Source organism: Antrostomus carolinensis, unplaced genomic scaffold (assembly GCF_000700745.2).
Source record: "Antrostomus carolinensis isolate BGI_N321 unplaced genomic scaffold, ASM70074v2 scaffold37646, whole genome shotgun sequence".
Lineage (NCBI taxonomy): Eukaryota > Metazoa > Chordata > Aves > Caprimulgiformes > Caprimulgidae > Antrostomus > Antrostomus carolinensis.
In genome coordinates, this window is record NW_010323194.1 from 4,568 (window position 1) to 6,593 (window position 2,026).

The 2,026-nt window shown below is 56.0% G+C and overlaps 1 protein-coding gene across 1 annotated transcript in view; it reads right to left on the minus strand.

The window, feature by feature from the left end:
- LOC104526932 (calcium/calmodulin-dependent protein kinase type II subunit alpha) overlaps positions 1-2,026 on the minus strand; it is a gene marked incomplete at both ends in the record, with an annotated part of 13,664 nt that overhangs the window by 3,624 nt on the left and 8,014 nt on the right. Inside the window, 2 exons of the mRNA XM_010170519.1 lie at positions 460-562; positions 923-995. Of these exons, the coding sequence (XP_010168821.1) occupies positions 460-562; positions 923-995 (176 nt within the window). The remainder of the gene's footprint in view (positions 1-459; positions 563-922; positions 996-2,026) is intronic.

Sequence of the window (2,026 nt, forward strand, 5' to 3'; positions counted from 1 at the left end):
AGCCCGGGCACACGCTGAGCTGGTGGGATGGGCACCCTCCCTCCCTCCCTCCAGAAACCTCTGTGTCTCCCAAGCAAACAGGAACAGCAACCAAACCCCAGGATGGTGCAGAAGGCTGGGGTGCTCTGGTGTGCACCTCCAGCTCTTGAACAAGGCTTTCCTTCCCCAAGTCTATCCCTGCCACCAGCTTGTCCAGCTCACCAGGACATCTCAGTGACTCACCACGTCCCTGTGGAGCTGTTTGCCTGTGCCATGGATCAATACCAAGCTGTTTCCAGGGACACAGCTGGAGCCATCAGACTCCTCCTCATCCACCTTGCCTCCAAGGCTGGTGCTGCCAGGGCACTCCTGTAGCCTGGAGTTCCAGTCCTGGGGATGCACGTCCCTCCTGGAGCCCCCCCCGACCAAACACATCAGCGAGGGCTGGAGGATGCCCCACCTCGGGCTGGCCCTACTCACCAAACCACGCTTGCTGGTCCCCCTCCACCTCAATGGCAAGGCCAAAGTCAGCCAGTTTGACAGCAGCACCCTTCAGCTTGGATGCCAGCAGCAGGTTCTCAGGCTGCAGGAGGAGACAGGGGTTGGAGTGGAGTGAACCCCCCCGGAGGCTCTGCTATTGTGGGGGGCTTCCCAGCACAGCACGGAGGAAGGTCAGGGCTCTGGATGTGCTACCCAACCGTTCTGTCCTGCTGTGTGCCACGATGTCCATGGATCTTTGGAGGACCATGGACTACAGGGACCTCCCTACCCCCTCTCCTTTGTGCTGTTTCACCCCAGAGCTGGTCTTTGAACACTTTGAAGCAGTGCTCCTCTCTGCTATGTTTCAGCTGCCCTGGAGGATACTGGGCATTGCTCCACAGGGCTTTGTATCACAGATGGGATCCCCACATCCTCCCACAGGCCCTTCCGCTGCAGCTCCTACCTTCAGATCCCGGTGGACCACCCCCATCTGATGGCAGTGCAGGACAGCCTCCAGGATCTGCTGGATGCAGTGGCTGTGGGAGAGAGGAAAAAGCTCACAGAAGTGTCCAGCAAGGCAGAGTAGACACTTCTACTTGGCTGCATTTCATCCCTCCTGCCCCTCTCCCCATCACGCTCCCCACCAGCAGCACAGCTCAGCATCACCATCCACCAAAAGCCACACACCAGCGGAGAGCAACTGTCACCCAGTAAGACCCCACCAGAGCTGCTAGACACCCAACCACAGCAACCAGGAGCATGGGGGCTACAGCAGAACTCATGAGGTTCTCAGAGAAGCAACAGCAAGAAGCTGGGGACTGGTGGTGCAGTCGCAATGCCAGCCTAGATTTGGTCTCCACACCCAGGCAGAGCAGATGTGCTCCTCAGACACAGAGCTACCCTTTGCTCCAGCCCCATTTCCCTGCCCTCCTCGAACACGAGTGGCTCTCACCGCGTCTGTTCGCTTTATATCTAGTTCATTAAACCCCAGCTCTCCTGCGTGCGTGAGAGACGAAGGGAAAAAGACTGAGGCGATGATCACTTCTGCTCCAAAACAGCTGCGTGCAAGGCAGAAGGTCTTTATTTACATGTATTTTATTTCATTTGTATGACACTAATAAGTGGATGGGTTGTAAGTGGATTCAGTGTGGGTAGCCCATTAAATGAGATTGCTTTCTGCCTAGAAATACGGGATATTTCCATGCAGATAGAGGTAGAGGAGAGCTTACCACCCCCTTGGACATTTGTATGGGCTATGCTTACCCTGGGGGCAAAGCCAAGAGGCACAGTGATATCTGGAGACTGGAAAGGAACAAATCATGTCCCCTCAATAAAACAAAGCTAATGCTGTCCCTGAGCTGAGCTGCAGGGACCAAAGGGGTGGCTGAAATGGTGCCCAGCCCCTGCCTCTGCTGCAGGGAACCCAGGAGCGTGGGAGGGAGCAGAGCTCCAGCACATCCTCCCACCAGCCTGTCTTGAACACTCCTCCGTAGTGCTTTCAAGTGGTAAATGCCAGAGAAACACTTGTAAATGGAATGCAGCTTCAAGGGGAAAGGGTGAGGAATGC